Raw genomic sequence first — 18,877 nt, 5'->3', positions numbered from 1 at the left:
TCTCTTCTCACCCAGGCATGGCTAAGTACTTTCAATCCAGGCCGTTTCTTTTCATGTCTTTTCTTTGGGTCCAAGAACCAAAAGTTTTGTACCATCAGAAGATTTAAGCTTTCGGCCATTGGATCTCGCAACCGAGAGCAACCCATTAACCAATACGTGGTACGAAGTACAAAGGAGAGCAGGAAAGTAAAATGAATTTTGATTCATGGTTGCTAAGAGATGATAATTTAACCACCACAGTCAAGGATGGCATTTGAAGAAAAAAGCCGTCACCAGCGCTTTTGTTTCCTCCATATCTTTAGGCACTTCCGAACGTGGTGTCAGCAATAATGTGACAAACTAGTTATGTAACTAACCGCGTATATTTTGTCAGCGGATTACTTTTTCGCGCTTGTAAGCAATAAACATGAGCCACACCAAGGGACCCGCACCGCTCCAAGCCACGTGCAATTGTCCAATAATAGCCTCGCCTTGGGCGATTCCGGCCCCGCCCTTCGAAAGTAAAATTTGGATTTTCATCTTCACTTGTATTGTCGTCCGGTAAGGTATTTTCAGGCCGCCGTAGCTCCCGGGAAGAGTGATGTCAAGCAGCGGGCATGACCGTTGCAGCACTCCGATGCCTTCGAGCCCAGCAGATTCAACCATACGGGATATTCAACTCCTTCACGCGGTTGAGCTTTTCAAGGTTTGACACGACTTTCCGTCTCAATTTTTTTATACCTCGCAGGAACGAAGATCGTCTTCTAGCTCGGTTTGCGACACGTTGGAAAAGAAGAACCTGAAACCGAAGCTTGATCCCTGGCTTTTATCACCCATGTCGATCATGGTCTGGCTTCCTCCGCATGACTGGCTGGACTGTGCTGAGAAAACCGAACCTCTGAGCCCGTCTGTCAAGTGTGGGGGGATGTTTTCTTTGCGCGCAAAATGTCGAGACATTTTATTCGTCCAAAACTACCACGGAATCAGTGTCGTGGATATATCCCGTTGGTATCGCCCTCGAGCCAAGCCTCTCTTCGCGTAACGATGCAGACAAATAACACTGTTAATCTCGGGTTGTCTTCTTTTCCCACGATGCTCGTGCTGGTGACCGGGCTGTACAATATTCAAGCAGTTCATCCCTAGTTCCACTCAGTTTGCAATATTATACTCAGCATTCACCTAATATGGATGTGCAGATACATTCCGCAGCTTGACACCATATCTGTGTAGGAGAACAAACACAGGCACAACCCCGCCGATAATGATGATCCCCTGCACAACAAAAGCCCATGTCCATCCAGACATACTGATCCGTGAAGAGATAAAAAAACTGAAGAGGCACCTTTGAGCTTGTGCTCCATGGCTATGTGAGAAAGGGGGGGCCCACACAACAAAAAACTGGAACGATGAAATTTTCAACATTCAGCATCACGGCAAAGAATATGAGAATACTCACAGTTTGCATAGGATAAGCGTCGATGCGGTAACTAAGCACTGCTATGATGCAAAGCTGACACCCACTGCCCACTGCCCATTATTCGCTACTTTCCCACAAGACTGATCAGATATTCATGGTCCTTACAGAGGAACCCTACCTGCTCAACTGTCCGATGCGTTTCCCTTTCAATTCTGACACCCCAAAGCGATAACCCCACTGTCGAATCAGTGGGTTAGCATATCAAATGAGAGACTCTGTACTTCTGAAGTGAAAGCGCTTACCAGCGGCCACGAGTAGAGCTGGATACATCGTCCAGGTCCTCATCTCCGCCACTCGAGCATTCTTGTTCTTCTTCGCCAACCTCACGAACCAAGCCAATCGCTCAGCCTCCCTGACCAAAGAAGATTCGAAATCACAGTTTCGACTAGCAGATCAAGAGAAAGCAGACTTTGCGAGACTGCGGACTCGCTCTTGTACGCAAGCGGAAAGCAAATGACCACACCAATCGCCTACGAGTATACCAAGGAGGAAACCACCGTCAGACTAACCGAAACGGCATACAGCCTGAACATGAGTATAAAGCGGACCATTGTGGCCCAGGGTTTTGGATGTTTCAAGCCGAGGATAGGACGAAGGTTGAGAAACGAGAACTTCTTGCTTCTCTTCAAGTTGATCTCGTCTGCGCAGCTCATGCTTCTCCCCGATTTTCCCTGAGCATCGCGTCCATATGGCATTTTGTCAAGAGTCAAGTTCCGGGGATATAACGTTCCCGCCATAAGGAACAATTAAACGGAGATCAGCAGCAATGGCTGACACCCAGCTGTCCCAATTGGGCCCAACAAGGTCAACAAGAATGCTACCACCTATCCGATTGATTAGCCCTAATGTTACGTGTAGAAATAGCCCATACATTTACCCACACAACGATGTGACGAGGAAACCTCCGTTTCTAGCCATCATCCACAGCCCAAACTTATGCCCCCTTTCATAGTCAAAGAACATATCGCCCGCTTGATATGGCAGTCTTAGCTTATATGGAGTTTGATGTGGAAAAATTTATCTAAGAGCTCACCTGTACCCATTGCAACAGTCAAGACTGGGCTAACCCCGAATCCTTGAAAGAATCGTGTTGTTCCAAGAAATCTGCGGATATAGACAGCAGTCCTATCGATGTGCCGATGATATGCATCATCCTTCTGCCGTACATGTCGGCGAGCCAAGTAAGGATAAAAGGCCTGCTATCCAGCCAAACGCACAGAAGTTTATGCCGCGAATTACGGCGTTAAAGCTCATGTCGAACTTTTCTTCGATGTGCTGGAATGCCGGAGCGTATATATTCGTAGAATATGTAACCAAAAAATAGCTTTATGCAGGTTTGTCTCCTAGAAAGGGACGTAATCATCTGTGTACTTGAACATAATGATACCGAAGATCGTATTCTTCTCACGTTTCTTCCAGTTCAGCGGATCCAAGGGGTCTGCCGTCGGTTGTGGAAGCACTGTCCTTTTCACTCCCGGACACTGCGATCCACTTATGTCTATGTCGGAATAATTCCCTCCATCTTTCGTCTGGGGTATGCACTGCTACTGTCGCCGTTCGGCGGATTGAGCCTCGATTGCTCCGGGCTAATCATCGCTCTCTCTGCATTCTCTGTTAACTTCAAAATCGGATTATGGTGGGTCCCATTCAAACAGCCCTGCGTATGGCGTCTTTGGAAGCAAGTGTAGTCAATGCGGAACAAAAATCGATTCTCGATCGACACATATATGGTGCTCTTCAGTGGTATCGTGACCATGGATAACGCAATATCGCCTGCATTACCGGCTGCCGAACATATCATTCGACATTGTGTATCCACTTTGCTATGCTGGACGCTAGGGTTAGTACGTCGGGCGAGGTTCTGTGCTTCCAGAACGTATATTTGCGCCTTTATACATGTCCATTGTTGCACTGGCTGGTGGATCAAAGCCGCTGGTATCCCCACCAACTCACAAAGCCTGATGCCGGGAAACAAGCACAGTAATAGCCCAGGTTCTTCAAGGAGAATAAATGCCTGGGACGTATTTATTAGCTACCCATTGTTTCGATGACTTGGGCACTTGTTTTCCTTATCCGGTTCTATAGACCATAGAACAGCAATTGCTCACTTTCGAGTCATATCCCTATCTCTTTCTTTCCGCAATGCTTAATATTACACATGTACCAGCACCGGAAGCTAATGGTTGTTTGCGCAGCCAAGATGATATGGCTTTGTAAAAGTTAATAATTTTCACACAAAATAGATTTGCGTCACTCAATCTGCATAACCCACACGGAATATCATATATAATCTAATCTGGTCATATTTACAGCGAAAGCAAATGCTAAAGATTGACATTTACGTGAGTACGCAGCTCTCCCCCGATATTCCAATACTAGGGTGAATGTGGCATCGCACCACACGGAAGTCACCCAGGAGGAGCATCACCGGCCACAATTAAAGGGCCAGTTATTTGCCACTGCCGTTGTAGGCGAGTTTGTTCGCGCTTCCGCGTACATCTTGGATCTTATCACTAGTAGCCAGCTCAAGGAGTTTTCTGCGAGCAGCAGCTGGGTCTGGGAGGTCATGGATACTCTGCAGATAAGCAATGAGGCCGGCAACGTGTGGAGCTGCCATCGAAGTTCCGGACATGTTAGCGGTGGCATCACGAGATCCCTTATATGTAGAGATGATGCCTTCACCAGGGGCGTGAATGGCGACAGAAGATCCATAGTTAGAGAAACTGGAGCGTGTGTCCATCCCTCTACGAGAATTGATGGACCCGACAGTGATGGATTCAGGGGCGCTTCCGGGACTGTTGCGACCAGCATCTCTCTGAAACACTCGCGTTAATATCTATGCGTTAAAAAAAGAGTGCTTGATAAATTTAGGGATACTTACTCCGTCGTTTCCAGATGCAACTACCACTGTAACCCCGGCCTCGACTGCGGCTTTGACAGCGTTGTTCATCGCTTGATTAGTAGGACCGCCTGGAAAATCAGCATTTGGTAGCCGTAACTTCTGGTCAGAATTTACTTACTGATACTAATGCTGACCGCTGATTTTGCCTGTCTGTCTTCCCCAGTGATGTTTTTAACCGACCAATCAAGGCCGCCCATGAGCAAACTCCAAGCGCCCTAGTTCAGTCGAGTTAGCGCATGGAGCAGTTGAATAAATGTTGGTGATGGCATAAATCCGTACCCCGCCGCGAGTGAAGACCTTGACATCGACAATGGTCGCTTTCTTAGCGACCCCGTATGTCTTTGAACCGGCGATACCGGCGCAGTGCGACCCGTGACCATGGGTGTCATCAAACGCGACGTCGTGAAGGTTGACACCGGGAATGGCACGCCCCTCGAAATCCACGTGGGCTTTGTTGATGCCGGTGTCCATAATATACACAAACGATCCTTCTCCAGCCTTGCTATCATACCAATAGCTGTTGTCTCCCGTTGGGATTTCGCGGTGCGAAATGCGCCTGGGTCCGTAGGTGGCGTTTCTCTGTTCAATCAGCTCAGTGACGTAGGCCATGCTGTCTGGCTCGACAGATTCGACCTAACCCGGATTAGTCTTCATTGCATTATAGGCGGAATGCACTACCCACATTTGGATGAGACCTGATCTCCTCAATAGTTTCCCGATCAAAAGATCCGGAATAGGCATTGAAGTTATGAATGCTAAACATTCTTTCAAGCCCTGGGGTCTCAGCGGTTGTAAAACCGCGGGCGGTGTTCCGTGCCTGTACAGAAGATACCCATGCTGTATGAGCTTCAATTGCAGCCTGGTCGATGCCCTTCTTGAAAGTGATGATGTACTTGTCGGGGATTATTTCAATCTCGCGGGGCGACGAGATCGGGAAGGCTGTGAAAAGGGGAAGAACAGTCCCCACAAGGACGCAAGTGCTTTGAAAGAGGCGCATGACGATAAGCGGACTGCTAATCTTCTCTTGTTTTGAGAATCCGGATGTCACAAGGAATGGGGATCTTGGGAGATATATACCATTCCTGGGCAACGTCCGAAGCAAGGGACGAACAAACAAAGGGAAACGTTGCCGGGGGGGATGTTAATCAAAAATCAAACGTCGCCCAAGGGACGTTTGATAAGAACATTCTCTCATGGACTCGGAAAGGAGCGGAGAGTCTTAAAAATGGAGAAATAGCTTCGCTTGGCGGACGTCTTTTGCCTCGAAAGGTCCTCTTCGAGCACTCAAGACCCATGACATCCAGCACTTTGGGTGGATACAATGGAAGCCAGGTTCAACCATGCTCACTTGATAAGCGACGATTTAGCAAGTCCTTGTGACCAAAAGACACAAGGCACTCAAAGTGGGCAAAAACTCAAACCCCGCAAATACACCATTTCGGCCCCAGATATTCAAGGCTAGTTTCGGGGATGATGACGGGAGGTCCAAGGTGCGCCCACGGTTGAAAGAACTCGTGCAGTGAAAATTTCCCACAAAATCTTTTGCACCAAGAAGAATATATTCTGTAAATGAGCATCAGCAGGAACTGATAGCAAAAGGGGAATTGGAAGACCCGATATTTCAGTTGGAATGGTGGAAACGTGCCGAGTGCTTCAAAAACCGGTCGGAGCCGATCTAGAGTGCTCGTAAGTACGAGACCGCTCGTTGCCGGCATGAGCAGCGTTGCAATTTTAAATTTTGTTCACGTTTGACATGTCTTCGGTTGAATTTCTGCTTGGGCCTTGAAACAACCACTAAAAACTAACTTGAGGCGGTACTCCGTAGAGAAGGTTTTGATAAACAGAAGAGGCCATAGTCGTCTGTTCCATCCTTGCTTCACCGTTTTCCGACAATTGATGGGTGGTGCCAATCATTAATGAAAGATCTGCGCAAGACCAGGATTCACAATCCCTCGGTGCCCTGTTGCCATCTTGGCAGTACTTGGAAAGGGCCACTCACAGCCAAGGAAACCATATCTAAAGTTTCATCGTGTCTTCTGGAAAATCTCCCGCGCTCGGACCGGACAGCAGCTTCGAGGCAGTGGCGCTGGAGATCAGCCTTGAATAGACACGGATCCCATGCCCTGAAAGACGAATCAGGTTGAAAAGCACCGCCAGCTGGGTTTGATTAATTGGACCTTCAATGCAGTCATACGACTCAATAAAACCGCTGGGCACGCGAGGAAGGGAAAAGGAGTCCTGTTCGCCATGGCTATGGAGTGAAGGGCGACTTGTGGTAAGGATGGAGATTACTTGCCGATAGGATCTTCACGACATCACTCCATATATGGGTTTAATCATGCGCTTCCAGCTGCCTGTGGATTGTTTGTGCTCCGGGAACACCTTGGAATCGATCACTTACTGCGCAACCCCAATCGAGTGTTTGGGCTTGAATAACCCACCGCCGACCGACCGTCAGACTGGCGGTTTTTGAACTCGAGCAAGGGATCGACTGCAAACATAGGATCTTGAGGAATCACTGATAGGTAATATAAATATGAATTGAGCATGCTGATTGAAATTCCACTCCGGTCGGCGGCTGGTGCTGCCATGGAGGGTGGGCATCAGCTGTGCTTGGTGAGCGGAGTTTTGAAGTCCTAACGAGAATCCGTAAAGAATCTGGCATATCGACCTTTCAGAGAATGTGCTCCGTACCGAGCTTGCAGACGGTCCCCTGCCTAGCAGTTCCGGCGTTGCAATCGTTTCCCTCGGGCAACCACAATGCATTGTCCGTATCCCCGGTCGGAGCTTGCACCGATAATTGACCAACCTAGATTGGACATCCACGCACGGAGTAAAGAAGATCGCTTTTCATTTCCATACGGAGTAGATCCAGCCGACGTCACCGTCGTGAGGAATGTCTCTCTCTCTCTCTCTTTTTTTTCTTTTTTCTTTTTTTAAATCAGATTTCTCCTCATAAATGTGGAGGCTACCAGGCCGCATTTCCGATGCCCGATTCTGGGTTTGTCCGTATGTATTTACTGAAGAGGCATAAACGGAGCACAGTAAGGCCATGGGACAAGTAAAGAGGGCCGAAGGATCACAAGGTCCTTGAGCGTGGTGAGATGGTCATGATGCCATTTCGACGTGGCTCAAATGGTGGGGGGAAAGAGAAGAGACGACGATGACAATGCCTTGTTCACTCACGGTGCTTAACCATCAAAGCATGTCATGAACCTCAACTTCGACTCGAAACCGACCCCAACGAAGGGCTGACGGATGGACGGATGGACGGAGGGTTTAAGGTTGCAGTTCTGAAGTGAGGTGGATGCGGTGAGAAAATGGTTTTGCGAGAGTCGACAGGGATGTAATTTCAAAACGCGTCCCACTCAGAAATATACCGATATTGGGCTGCATCATTGATTAATTACGGTATTCAAAATTACAGCTTCCATGATCACGAGCGCGACTGAGAGCCGAGCAAAGAGACAGGAGGCAGCTGGTGAAAGGCCTCAGCAGCGATACCAATATCTTTGCGCTCCGGCGACTGACGGTTGCTAGACATTGTAGTCTCGGTGCCATAAGGCCTGCCTGATGGCTGATCCTCAACCTCGCAGCGATTCGCCTTCTGGCCAGTCAGCGGTCAGTCATGATGAGGATGAAGGTTCTGTGCTGGGAACGGGACTGACGGTAACAAAGCCCAACTACTTTCGGCCTGCATACCCTTTGCTGATGCTCTTATAAGACTCGTCACATAGAAGCATTTGGCCGGAAGGTCACAACCACCGCGAGCCATCTTATGGCCCCGAAATCCGACCCTACCCTCACCACACATTACCAGAGCGCGATGAGCGATATTCAACGAGAACTACGCCGGCCTACGGTACAACGAAAAGTGTTCTCGTTTGCGCAGACTACTCCTACCGACCTTGTACGATCAAAGCTCTCGACGTCAGAAATTCAATACCGCGCTCTGTCCGCCCTTCCCGATGAATTGCTTGCAAACATTCCCGAAGATACCAGTACATATTCCTTGTTTCAAGGGTTCCAGGCTTCCGTGCCCGAAGATGATAATGAACATCGGAAAAGCCATAGACGGCGGCGATCCCATGGCCAGAAGCTATTGGAAGACTCCGGTAAAAGCTCGCGCCCTCTACCGCAAACTGTTGGTTCTCTGAAACGGGAGAGGGACGTGCTCAATCGGCGGCTTGAAATGATGGGAATACGAAAAAACATGTGCAGCGCCGAAATTCATGAGATAGATAACAAAATTGTCAATTTGAACAATATGCGCAAAATAGTGCTGGACCGCTTGGCTGGGCTGGAAATGGACGAGGCAGAATTGGAACATGAATGTGAGGCTACATTCTCCTCGCCTTGGGTGCTCGGAGGCTGACGAATTTTTAATTTAGTGGTTCAATTGGATAACAGGCTTGAGGATATGGAAGAAGCCATGGAGGAATCTGCGACCCTCATCTCGACACCGAAAGCAGTCGATGATGAGGTAACGCTTGATTCCGAAAATCAAGCGATGGATGCATCGTTCATGTCTGAGTCTATATACGAAAAGATCCCATCTCCAAAAGCCTGGAAACACAAGTCATTGAGTGAGTTTCTAGTGGCTCTACCCTTCCGTATTGTCATATTGGACTCTGACACTGGATGCACAAATCTAGGGAAACGATCAATGCCCATATTACACGAGCATTTTGAGCCAGGTTCCATGATTCGAGAGCTACAAGCGCATAATGATATGATTACCGCGATGGATTTTGATGTTCCCTTTGGGACCATGGTCAGCTCTGCTTTGGATGACACCGTGCGAGTTTGGGATCTAAATCTCGGGCGTTGTATGGGATTTCTGGAAGGACATCATGCGTCGGTCCGCTGCTTACAAGTCGAGAACAACATTGTTGCGACTGGTTCCATGGACGCGTCGATTCGACTTTGGGATCTGAGCCGTGCCAGCTATGCTCCAAGGGATAATAGGATAACCAGAGACGACGAAGAGGATGATGACGATGCGCTTGGTTATGAGGACCCGTCGGCCGAACCGCCGCCACCACCTCCATCAAGCATGGAAGACTGTCCTTTATTTTCACTCGAAGCCCACGTTGATGAGGTGACTGCCCTGCATTTCCGCGGCGATACTCTGATATCTGGCTCTGCCGACAAAACCCTACGACAATGGGATCTGGTGAAGGGAAGGTGTGTTCAGACCCTGGATGTTTTATGGGCAGCCGCTCAAGCGTCTTCCACTATGGGTGGCGGGGATTCTCAATGGCGACCAACGGGCCGTCTTCCTGATGCATCTGCGGATTTTGTTGGGGCCTTGCAATGTTTCGATGCCGCTTTGGCATGCGGAACGGCAGATGGAATGATTAGGTTGTGGGATTTACGCAGCGGTCAAGTTCATCGTAGCCTTGTCGGGCATACGGGACCAATCACGTGCTTGCAATTTGACGATGTCCACTTGATAACTGGTAGTCTGGACCGTAGTATACGAGTAAGTTTTCAAGACTCCCATTTCATTTAAACCCTTGACTGATGCCTCTTCGGATAGATCTGGGACCTCCGCACAGGATCTATCTACGACGCATACGCGTATGATCACCCCATTACAAGCATGATGTTTGACACGCGACGCATAGTGGCGGCTGCGGGAGAGGATGTGGTTAAGGTCTACGACAAGACTGATGGACGTCACTGGGACTGTGGCGCCGGTGTGACCGCGGAGGAAGAAGGCATCACGCCGGCAATTGTAGAGCGTGTGCGAATCAAAGATGGCTATCTGACGGAGGGACGAAAGGATGGGACCATTGGTATCTGGACATGTTGACAGTTATCTGTACGATTTTGCAAATGGATTTGGACAAGGCAAAGGTGCACTGTATCATATATAGACATGAGGACATCTAGCACAAAAAGGCGGCGACCTGGCGGAGTGGTGTTCAAATGTAAGCATATTGTTGTGATGTTGGTTTCTCCAGGAGTGCTTCAGCTTAGCACCCACAATCTAGCCAAAAAGGATCCCTGTGCACATTCCTGCCATTGCTCTGTCAATCAGTGTAAAAGAGTCTTTCTTCTCTTTCTCCTGCTGATGATCGGCGTGGACGTGCTGCCAAGCCGCTATTCCAAGTTGGGACTAGCCTCATTCTTTTTTGTTTCGCTCGACGACAAACAAACGACGCGATCGGGCACAGGGGGAGAACTGAGTGTGAGTGCCCCAAAGAAGAGGAATAATCGCTTTGAAGGGTAGACAAGACAAGTTGCAGTTCTTTTATGATCATGTGTGGTAGGCCATTGTATTTAATCTGGTACAAGAACCTTGCTTCCTCAGCTGTGTTCCTGTGATGCTTGTCCTGTCCCACAATTCCTCGCGTTTCCCCTTGGGGCTCTGATTTGTGTCTGTGCGATTGTCGGATTGCTTCGCAGTATTTCTTTTCTTTTTTTCCTGGAAAAGGACCTCGCCCCGGCGTCTTCACCATAGACGACCTTGCTGTATTCTGATTTGTAATTGATACCCCTAATTTTGGCCTCCGGTTGTTTCGCCCTGGTCTCATCGCTGCTGGGCTGCATTCCCACAAACATAGGGGCATATATACCCGTTACTAGATATCTCAGCCAATATCAGATACCCGAGATATACGATATTAGTAAGGGCGTGCCACAGTGTGCCTGTTGGTGCAGCTCCTTCTGGATTACAAGCCATATATGCTCTTCTCCTTCCGAGCTATTCGTGACCTCTTGCTCTGCGCTAGCATGAGCAGTGAGCCCCGCGAATCCTAAGCGTATTGATGGTGATTTCGTTCGAGCCTGCTAGTTTTTTTGACCGAATTAGATTCGCGCACGAAACAGCTATCGAGGGAGGGGAGAAAAGAGCCGGCCGCTGGTAGGGAGGAACACATCCCTTTGTCTTTCGCGGAACTTCCCACCTTTCTGGCATTTCTGGACGGCGGACTGCGATTCCATAAGCTTCTATTTTGAATCAGGTGAGTGTTTTTTACGGTCGTTTAATATATAGCACCATTCTGCCGCACTATAAAATCCTCTCATTAGCTGGCCCCTTGCTTTCTTTCTCTTCGCACCCAATCTAGAGATTTGCAGCCTCTACCTTCACTCAACTCTTCTATCGTTCGATCCGTTTCCTTACACATTCAAGACCTCATCTGTATCAAGATCATCCCGGTTTAAAAAGTCTTGCTCGGCACGTTGATTTGCTTGCTCTCTGCGGACAGATCTCCGTCTTGACTCCTTTTCGCTATCGGCGCTTGTCTTGGACAGGGTTGCCTAGCAACATTAGCTCATTCTCTCCATTTTCCTCCTGATAATTGTTTCTTTCCTAATATCTCTGATCGATTCTTGAAGTCGACCTCTGCTGTCCCTCAAGGTAGCTAGCATTTTCCCTATATCCTGCCTCAAACGCTTATATTCATCTCTGTAGCTCCGACTATCGCTTTTCACACACCTCGTCCTCAGCATTCAAACGGAATGCTTAGCTCTGGCCGATAACATCTCCGTATTATTTTAAAGAAAAAAAAGGTAAGAGACAATCACTCATGTTCCCTAGGAGCAACTCGTTGACTGTGTTTTGGCCTGCCAGTGTTCTGAACGCTCTATTTCCTCTCCAGGATCACCGTCTATTTAGCCCATAACAACACGTTCTAGGCTAAAGAGCCTTCTGATTCTCGATTTACACAGCAAACGACCACTACTCTCGAGCTGCGGCTTCTAGAACTCCTTTTCCTTTGACCTCAGCCTTCCTGAACCAGTTGGTCTACACTCGGTACTTCGCCTAGGGATCTTTGAAAAGACGCTAGTCTGTATGTATGTGAACTTTTTAATTCCCTATTACATCCTTGCTGCAGTCACTGACGCGTTTCAAGTTAATATCTGCCGTTCAAATCTACGCCTTCTTTATTGCATCTTTCCAAACTCAGAAAAATGACTGGCGCGCGCCGCACACGCAGTGGACGATCCATCTCCCAAGAACCTACCGGACAAGGCCACCGCACCAGAAAAACCCCGGGTCCTGTGGATTCAGGCGACTCAGCTGCAATTCCAACTGCATCGTTTGGCAACCCTTCGCTGCAAGCCTTGCAGGCTCAGCACTCTTTCGCGTATGGAGCTACCGGAAGCCCCGCGTTACCCCGACAGTTGCGGATGTGCCCACCTACTGGGGCGATGGAGATGGCGGCCAACATTGAAGGCCGGTATTTAGAGACACATGCCAACGATTTTGAGCGTATTGAAGAAGAGGCCCGTGCGAACCCAGGAACTAGAAGATCGACTCGGTCCGGAGCGAACACTGGATCCGCCCGCCAGTCAGTCTCACCTGTTCGCCGAACACCAGGTCAACGTGCCCGTAATCGTGAGCCTACCCCTGACGACCAACTTCTCGAATCTCTCCGAGAAGCCTCTGAAGAAGCAGAGGAAACGAAAGAGACGATCCTTCCCAGCATAGAAGACTCTAGCGTTAGTTGGAATACCGAACGCCACATTCTTGGTGATCCGAGAAGCGTCCCTACGGCCACTTCGTCTGGTGGCAGTCTTAGCCAAAGTCAACGGCAACGGGAAGCAGCCCATCCAATGGCTGGCCCACCGCTCCGGCCGTACACCCGCTCGCAGCCTCGTACTACATTCCAGGCTTCCCAAGCGGTTCGGTCTGGATCTTCCGCCGCGTCTTCCGCCCAGCCAGCTCCCCGACTCGGCGCAGCTCCCGTCCTCAGCCCACCCCAAGCAGAGGACAACGCTTATGCTACCCCTAATCCCAGGAGGCAGACCCGTTCTGTCTCTCAGCAAACGATGTCGTCAACCGCAAGCCAACGTCAGCGAGGTTTTTCTGTCATAAGCTTGGGGCTGATGATAACTATTTTTATGCTTGCGGTTGCAGGGATGCTTTTCCGGTTCGACGATATTGAGATGATCGGAAAAAACATACTCCAAAATGGGATTGGCAAGGAATTCAGCCTGCCATCATCGTTCTGTGGTGCGCAACCTCCGACAAGTCAATACATTGAAGCCTTCGATAAGCTGTCTGCTGGAGTGGACCGACGACTCGCCGATATGGCGCGAGACGTGGCCACCCTTAAAGACGAGTGGAATAGACGGTTGCCGCACCTCAAACAGGCGATATGGCCTGAGATGGAAGACCCATTGTTGCCTCGAAAAATCAACTGGTTCTCTGTTGGTATGGGGGCGTTCGTGGACCCATACCTCACCACCAAGCACCGTTCCGGACTTCTCCACCGCGGTGCTGAGCGCGCTGCCGGCATGAGAAAGACAAACCCTCCGGTTGCTGCTCTCACCCGCTGGGAAGAACATGGTGATTGCTGGTGCGTTAATGACCACACCAGTGAGATTCAACTCGCCGTGCTCCTTGGCCGACCTTTGGTTCCGGAAGAGGTCGTCATTGAGCATATCCAAAAAGAGGCAACTTTGGATCCTGAGTCGGCGCCTCGGGAGATGGAACTTTGGGTTGAGTATGTGGCCCGGTCGCATGCTGCCGCTCCTTCAACCACCCTTCCTGGTTTTCGCGCAACGGGCGCTCCAGGACGCTCGGACCAGACAGCGACATCCTCACCGGTGTCCACACGGCGACCGGAGTTGCTCGAATCCTCGGCAGAGGCTCGCGCAGCGTTTGCTGGTCCGCTCTCCCCATCGCAGCACGAAGATATAATCTCCACCCTTCGAATGGCATACCCGGACGAGCCAGAGACGGCTTATTCGCACGATACGATGCTTGGCTCAAGTTTTTATCGTATTGGCAAGTTCCAATACGATATCAATGGTAAACATAACATCCAGAAGTTCCATTTGGATGCCGTCATTGACCTGCCAAACATCCGCACGAAGAAAGCCGTGCTCCGGGTCAAGTCAAACTGGGGTTCCGTGAACACATGCGTGTATCGCGTGAGACTACATGGTCACATGTAGGTCCGGTCCGCGACCGTGGGTTCGACAATCAGAGATTGGAACAGCGATCATGTAGAGTGCGGCAGCCACATTGCTGTTTCCCGCGTCCTAGGGCTACGACTGTTCCTTTACGAATCATTCTGGCGAATATATCCCCTCCTGTCGGCGATTTGCAGGAGTATCAGCTTGAGGCTTGTTGGATCTCCCCCCTTTAGTGTTCGATTCCTGGGGCTGAGTCCTTCTTGGCTTCCGAGATAAACATCTTCGGTGGGTGGAAATCCCGCTTCCTCATGTTGATATACCCTGTCGCATTTCGCTGGATAAGAATGCGGGATTATTTATGAATAGTTCCAGTGTTTCTCCCTTTTTCGTTGGTACGTAAGCATCACTTTCTCTACTCCTCGCTGATTTAAAGTTTGCCAATCTCTAACCACGGTCGTGAAACATAGATTCACGGCCTCTCTGGACTCAATTTTGGGGTGTCCGTTTTCGATGTATTGTTTTGTCTCAATTATGGCGACTTTCTCACTGAGGGTCGATACCCTGTCTCATCCTCCCTCTTCGGTGCATCGAAAACGGAATACTGCCTTGCGGTCGACAACTTTCTAAATACTGTCTTTTTGAAGAAGTGTGGAATGGCGTTTGGTAATTGAAACAGGCGTCTTTTTTACGTGGATGATGCATTCGGATATACGGAGTATGTCTTGGATGAATATGCCTTGGCGCTAATGCATGGTTACGGAGTACTCCGTACACTGGTGTCTTTCATGCATTGAGTGAGCGGATCGGAATTAAAAAGGGTGTTATCTTCATTTGGTTTGAAGCGTGGAAAGTGGCGTGGTCCTGGCTTTGTTGAAGTTTGCTTTAGGGTTTAAGAGATATTAATAGTTTAACCAAAACTGTCAATCGAAAGATTCCATTTCGAAGACTTGTATTGATCGAAAGGGGAGGCGATAATATTTTGCTCAAGCTTCTGTCAGCTCTGGGTGCCGGTCAGAGCTGAGCCTTGTACGGAGTAAATATCCGACAATTTCGGCGTCCTCGGAGTTCATGGGAGTCGTGGGCATGTGCCATTCGCTGGTCCAATATTCGCTGAGGAACCATGAAAGCTCATTCACTCTAGTCAAGTGAATGAGCTTTCATGGTCACCCCCCCGGCTGAAATCCTTGGTGATTGCGTCCTATTGTTGGAGTGACTTGCAAAAGCCAAAGTCGAGGGATAGTTAACTATTTAAGCTGGTGGGGTTTTGGCACTTGAACTAGTTAGTTCACTTCTCCCCCCCAATGCTTGCAGCTTCATCCTTGACTCTGCTAAGTCACAAATCCCTGCTTGCTGGTGAAGGAGCTTTAGTCTTTTGACACCCGCAACTATTTACCACGCAATTGTTTCGAGGCGGACATTTGTCTCGCAGACGAGAAGAATTAAGCGCGATGGATGCAGCAATTGATCTCTCAGATGCCTCCAAGGCCTTGGACCTCGACAACATCCGTTTCCAACTGATGTGAGTAACCCGTCTACGCTATTCCCTTGATGACCTCACTCGCATATTCCTATGCCTTTATAAAAGCTCTGGACTACCTTTCAATGGGCTGAGTAGCTAAAAATTCACCAGCCGTCTGGAAGACACCATAACCTTCCACCTCATCGAGCGCGTTCAATTCCCTCTCAACAAGCGGATCTATATCCCTGGCGGGGTGAACATTCCCAATAGCGACCTTAGCCTTATGGACTGGATGCTCCGCGAAACAGAACGAATTCAGTCGCGCGTTCGACGCTATCAATCGCCTGATGAATATCCATTCTTTCACGAGGCACTCGAGACACCGATCCTCCAACCCCTCCAGTACCCGCACATCCTGCACAAGAATGACGTGAATGTCAATGATATGATAAAATCGAGGTATATTAACGAGATTTTACCCCATGCGTGTGGCAAGTTTGGCGGAAGGGAAGACCGGGGAGAGGCTCAAGAGAATTACGGGTCCGCGGCTACATGTGATGTGAGCTGTTTGCAGGCGCTGTCGAGGAGGATTCATTTTGGAAAATTCGTCGCTGAATCCAAGTTTCGAAAAGAGCCGGAGCGGTTCGTGAAGTTGATTAAAGCAGCGGATAAAAAGGGGATTGAGGATGCAATCACGAATATCCAGGTGGAGAAAAAGGTCCTGGAGAGGTTGAGGTTGAAGGCTGCTACTTATGGTAGAGACCCGGCGAATCCTGATGATAGTAATTCGAAGATTGATGTTGAAGCCGTTGTTGCCATGTACAAGGTATGTTTTGCCAAATGTGGTTTTGTGAGAGATTGTTAAGCTAATAAGATGGTTTGTAGCACGCTGTTATCCCTATGACGAAGATCGTAGAGGTGGAATACCTTATGCAACGATTGCAGGGAACAAAATGGGAAACCAATTGATTGTAGTGAGCTAATAATGGCATATTACATGCCTCTTTTTCCTTTTTACGAGATCTACGACCCGCATTGGGAACAAAGGTAAGGGGATACACCATTCAGGAAATAGATATCGATAGAATTTAATATATTCAAGATGGAGGACTGGCATAGTCTTTGACGGCGTTAACCGCCGTTTCAAACTTCGAAGCTTCTATCAAAATCATAGATCCGTGTGGGCGAATTCCTAGCTCTTGGAATGTGCGCTTCGAGTCCGAGTGCCCCTCCGCTTGCTGATGCGTGTATGGGTATGTGCTATAACATAGCGCATGTTTCTGAAGGATTTCATCCTCTGGATGGAAGTAAAATGTCTCCGGCTTGCCATTTACCGCTTTCTTCTTTTTCTTCTGCGGTCTGTCATCCTCCATGTCCAATTTGGATTCCACTTCTTCGTACGTCTTTGACATTATTAGATAATGAGTGAACTGATATGGTTCGCTTGCTTCTAGAGCCCATTGGATCTCTTCGAGCAACATGGTGTACATGGGTGGGATCACTTCGGTTGGAATATTGATTAATCGTTCGGTAAGGATGAGGCCGATCTGGGGGATCGATGGCTGCGAAAGAAGCTCATTAAGCGTAGATAGGTCTGAGGAGGATTTGCTTTTGATATATTCAATTATTGACTTTATCACGGGTACATCCTACCATCCCAAGGGCGGATTAGTGATCTAACGCCGGTCCACAGCTCCAGATCGTACAACTTACTCTGTGCTGATGCAAATTCAGAACGGTGAGGAAAGCGTAAGGGTCTGTTTCGTTGCCGTCAACTTTCACCGTTGACCCCAGCAGCGGCTGCGAGAGTATGAGATCGGTGAGGGCGGAGAGATCGAATAATTGCGCATCGCTATCGAATAATTGGCGGAGCAGAACCTTGAGGCCATGAAAATCAACAGCGGGCTGCGGATCGAACCACTCGAACTCTACGTTGACAATTTCCGTGTCCTGTTCATCGGTCAGTCTCGCGGCGTTCGGGAATTTCATGAACCTCAATCGGAGGCTCAGCGCTGACCTCGTCGCTGCTTTCGTCGCCAGCGCGACCGGCTTCGTCCATATCCACATCATCATCTTTCAATTGCTTCCGTTTCCCCATGATTGGCTGTGAAACGCGTCAGAAGCACTCCGTATTCGACGTAAGAAAGGTCAGAAAGGTCAGAAAGGTCGTGGTGCCGGACTTGGGATCGACATTGCGCCTCCGATAACACTGATCGCCCTATCCCACGATAGGAAAGGTGCCAGGCGGAAACCTCATCACGTGAATGTACAAGACCTAACCCGCTGCAAAAGCCCTAACTAACTAACTAGCCAAATTGAGTTAGGCACGGCCATGCCTTCATGATGTCATCGTTGGCGCTCTCGGCCAGGGAAGCTCCTGGTCCTGTACCATCAACCTCTGTTCTGCCTTGGAAGAAGCGTGGCCACGGCCATGCTGTGCGCGTTTGCACCGTGATGTTGGCCGTGAACCTAATCCAATGCGGTACATATATAGGCTCATCAAACCTTTGCAAGGTTCAGACCTCATATGGCTATTTATGCCCTCAATTGCTACGAAAATAAAGCTGTGAACAGCGTGGTATACATCTATCTTCGCCTTTGCCATATATTGAACGATTCGTCAAAACATGAGGAAGTCCCATGTTGGCAGTCCCTCGCTCTACGAGGACGGCGATCAGCGGAATTCTCCTCAGTCGGAGCTTCGAGCCGCCCAACGCAACCGGGATCACCCGCCAGCGTCCAGCGGCCGCGGCAGTGCCCATAGCAAAGAGCAGCAGGCCAGAAAAGGCAATAAATCGCCGACCGATGAAGATCTGGCTAAAAAGGATCCATTGGCACCGGTAAGTTGCAATCTCTTTCCTCCCCCAACCTGCCTGCCATCCCAAGCCCAAGCCCCTCACGGCAGTCAAGAATCGGAATGGAAGACCGGATGAATATTGACCGTGTCAAGGCAACATTCCACGGAAACAAGCCATCTCGAGGCGCTCAAATTGACGCCGAACTCCGAAGAGAAGATGAAGAGAGACTACGGCAGAAGGAGGGCAAATAAGACATACGTTGGTGGAAATGGTATGTCAGTGATTGGAGCCGATCATGATGGCTAAATGATACTCTGTTTAATGTATATACATTGATCAAAGTCACGAAATCGTTTTGAATTTGGCATGAAATTAACTTACAATGG

At 49.1% G+C, this 18,877-nt stretch overlaps 7 protein-coding genes across 7 annotated transcripts; 5 read left to right on the top strand and 2 right to left on the bottom strand.

Moving 5' to 3' along the window:
- Positions 1 to 1,240: 1,240 nt before the first annotated feature.
- D8B26_002604 (uncharacterized protein) lies at positions 1,241 to 2,131 on the top strand (the record flags this gene model as incomplete). The annotated part of the gene is made up of 3 exons (XM_066123890.1): positions 1,241 to 1,292; positions 1,356 to 1,462; positions 1,715 to 2,131. 3 exons carry the CDS (start codon positions 1,241 to 1,243, stop codon positions 2,129 to 2,131), a joined length of 576 nt encoding a protein of 191 aa, XP_065979965.1.
- Positions 2,132 to 3,702: 1,571 nt separating this feature from the next.
- On the bottom strand, positions 3,703 to 5,466 carry D8B26_002603 (uncharacterized protein). The gene is made up of 5 exons (XM_003069080.2): positions 5,041 to 5,466; positions 4,638 to 4,991; positions 4,477 to 4,573; positions 4,338 to 4,426; positions 3,703 to 4,271 (listed from the first exon to the last, which is right to left on the bottom strand). Exons 1-5 carry the CDS (start codon positions 5,353 to 5,355, stop codon positions 3,906 to 3,908), a joined length of 1,221 nt encoding a protein of 406 aa, XP_003069126.1. The 5' UTR covers positions 5,356 to 5,466; the 3' UTR covers positions 3,703 to 3,905.
- A 2,369-nt stretch (positions 5,467 to 7,835) lies between these two features.
- On the top strand, positions 7,836 to 10,379 carry MDV1 (Mitochondrial fission protein). Its single transcript, XM_003069079.2, has 5 exons — positions 7,836 to 8,027; positions 8,083 to 8,692; positions 8,750 to 8,944; positions 9,014 to 9,843; positions 9,901 to 10,379. Exons 1-5 carry the CDS (start codon positions 7,932 to 7,934, stop codon positions 10,174 to 10,176), a joined length of 2,007 nt encoding a protein of 668 aa, XP_003069125.1. The 5' UTR covers positions 7,836 to 7,931; the 3' UTR covers positions 10,177 to 10,379.
- Positions 10,380 to 12,281: 1,902 nt separating this feature from the next.
- Positions 12,282 to 14,273, top strand: D8B26_002601 (uncharacterized protein; the record flags this gene model as incomplete). The annotated part of the gene is made up of 1 exon (XM_003069078.2): positions 12,282 to 14,273. The coding sequence occupies one exon, from the start codon at positions 12,282 to 12,284 to the stop codon at positions 14,271 to 14,273; it is 1,992 nt and encodes a 663-aa protein (XP_003069124.2).
- Positions 14,274 to 15,682: 1,409 nt separating this feature from the next.
- On the top strand, positions 15,683 to 16,662 carry ARO7 (chorismate mutase aro7; the record flags this gene model as incomplete). The annotated part of the gene is made up of 3 exons (XM_003069077.2): positions 15,683 to 15,753; positions 15,865 to 16,519; positions 16,579 to 16,662. 3 exons carry the CDS (start codon positions 15,683 to 15,685, stop codon positions 16,660 to 16,662), a joined length of 810 nt encoding a protein of 269 aa, XP_003069123.1.
- Positions 16,663 to 16,790: 128 nt separating this feature from the next.
- Positions 16,791 to 17,826, bottom strand: BCP1 (Mss4p nuclear export; the record flags this gene model as incomplete). Its single annotated transcript, XM_066123889.1, has 3 exons — positions 17,711 to 17,826; positions 17,407 to 17,643; positions 16,791 to 17,342 (listed from the first exon to the last, which is right to left on the bottom strand). Exons 1-3 carry the CDS (start codon positions 17,789 to 17,791, stop codon positions 16,791 to 16,793), a joined length of 870 nt encoding a protein of 289 aa, XP_065979964.1. The 5' UTR covers positions 17,792 to 17,826.
- A 494-nt stretch (positions 17,827 to 18,320) lies between these two features.
- D8B26_002598 (uncharacterized protein) lies at positions 18,321 to 18,742 on the top strand (the record flags this gene model as incomplete). The annotated part of the gene is made up of 2 exons (XM_066123888.1): positions 18,321 to 18,533; positions 18,644 to 18,742. The coding sequence occupies 2 exons, from the start codon at positions 18,321 to 18,323 to the stop codon at positions 18,740 to 18,742; spliced, it is 312 nt and encodes a 103-aa protein (XP_065979963.1).
- Positions 18,743 to 18,877: the final 135 nt, after the last annotated feature.

This window comes from Coccidioides posadasii, chromosome 2 (assembly GCF_018416015.2).
Source record: "Coccidioides posadasii str. Silveira chromosome 2, complete sequence".
In the NCBI taxonomy this organism is placed as follows: domain Eukaryota; kingdom Fungi; phylum Ascomycota; class Eurotiomycetes; order Onygenales; family Onygenaceae; genus Coccidioides; species Coccidioides posadasii.
The sequence above is the reverse complement of the archived record's forward strand: the minus strand, read 5'-3'. Positions and strand labels throughout refer to the sequence as shown.